This window comes from Belonocnema kinseyi, chromosome 1 (assembly GCF_010883055.1).
Source record: "Belonocnema kinseyi isolate 2016_QV_RU_SX_M_011 chromosome 1, B_treatae_v1, whole genome shotgun sequence".
Lineage (NCBI taxonomy): Eukaryota > Metazoa > Arthropoda > Insecta > Hymenoptera > Cynipidae > Belonocnema > Belonocnema kinseyi.
Window position 1 is genome coordinate 40719149 of NC_046657.1, and position 1524 is coordinate 40720672.

Below are 1524 nucleotides of genomic sequence, written 5' to 3' on the forward strand. Positions count from 1 at the left end.
CGGTATGAGTGACATTTGGCCACTGGCTGCAGACAAGCCAAAATACTCTTGGGTTTAAAGCTCAACTCTAACTGAGCGAAGGGAACACTCAAGGTCGAGAGGAACGAAGTAAAAACCCTAACAGAAATGTTTCTAGGACATTAAAACCACGGATATCAAAGACATAAGATAATGCTTCCAAAAAGCCCACTTTTTCGCCTGTTTGCAAATCATGATGAGACCGCTATTCATGTCCCTTTTCACTGCCCGCGATTGTGGAGAAACGTCCAACACTCACGGGCAGAAACCGCATCAGTAAGTCAAAAATATCAGCCAATAGCGTGGCTGCGGTCCTCTCTGTATGTAGAGAGCTCTGTGGTCACGTTTAAGGTGGTCGCACAAGAAAATTCATTGCAGTACGCTGGAGAGGTCTCACGAACGTGCCGTCCGTGCATGATTCCATAAAGCCTACCAATCGCGAACTACCTGATGTCCTTCTGTGGTCCGTGGCGGTACTTCCTCAAGAGCGTTCCGAGCTGATCTAGAAAGCAACTTAAGTGTGTGTGTCAATACTCAGTGCAAAAGCAGAATGTTAGGTTGTATGCGATTGTTAGGCGCTGTGGGCTCGTACAAGGACGGCACGTCAGTGATACGTCTTTATCGCACTGCAACGGATTTTCTTGTGCGAAAAACTTTAGACTCACAAGGGGACGCAACCCAAGCCTCATTGGCTCTTACAATCTCAAACCAGGATATAATAATAATGCAATCGCACAAGTGCTTTAATTGAAGTGGAATGTATCTAGATGAATAATAATATTGTACTTTGTAAACACTTAAGCCAACTTAACGAACAGCAAATGTATTGTAGCGAAGAGTCATCGAAAAGACATGATTCCGGTTTATAATAATTGTTGATATAAATGCCAAATATCATACATTTTCAATGATTTGTAATAATTGCTCCAAAAAAACTTTTGATCATTAAAAAATGTATCGCGCAATAAACGTTTTTTGTCATTGTTTTCACCATCAGGAATTTATTCCTATATTTTGTACACATACAGAAGACCCTTCCTGAAAAACTAATATATTAAAAAAAATATAGATTTTAACATGCACACTGCGATTGTACCATCTGTACACGTGGGCATATGGGAAATTCCTCCCTGTACACGTCAAAATGTAGATCTGTCTAGTTTTACAACTGGCGTAAAAATTAACAAATTTTCCCGGAACTTATAGATATATTATTATATTTACCAATAAAACTAAGGATTACTGCCAAGGTTGAAACCAGATTATAGACAATCCTCATATTTTAAAATTAGAGAAAACGCTGCTTAATGTAATAATCAACAATTAGATTAACACTGTAACTAATGAATATTTTTGTGCTTCATCAAATTGTAAAGCATATTCTTTTGTACGTCCTTATCTTTTGTCTTTAAAGCGTCAAGGTTGTCCTTGTGAGATATTTACATTTCTTAAGAGTCAACGCTGATGCTATCGTTTAAGGTTTAAGGAAAGCTGGATTTTAAACGG

General features: G+C 38.4%; 1 protein-coding gene across 1 annotated transcript in view; it reads left to right on the top strand.

Annotated features, from left to right (window-relative positions):
• Positions 1 to 214: 214 nt before the first annotated feature.
• LOC117177534 (reticulocyte-binding protein PFD0110w-like) overlaps positions 215 to 1524 on the top strand; it is a 5019-nt gene continuing 3709 nt past the window's right edge. Inside the window, exon 1 of the mRNA XM_033368315.1 lies at positions 215 to 294. Within this exon, the coding sequence (XP_033224206.1) occupies positions 215 to 294 (80 nt within the window). The remainder of the gene's footprint in view (positions 295 to 1524) is intronic.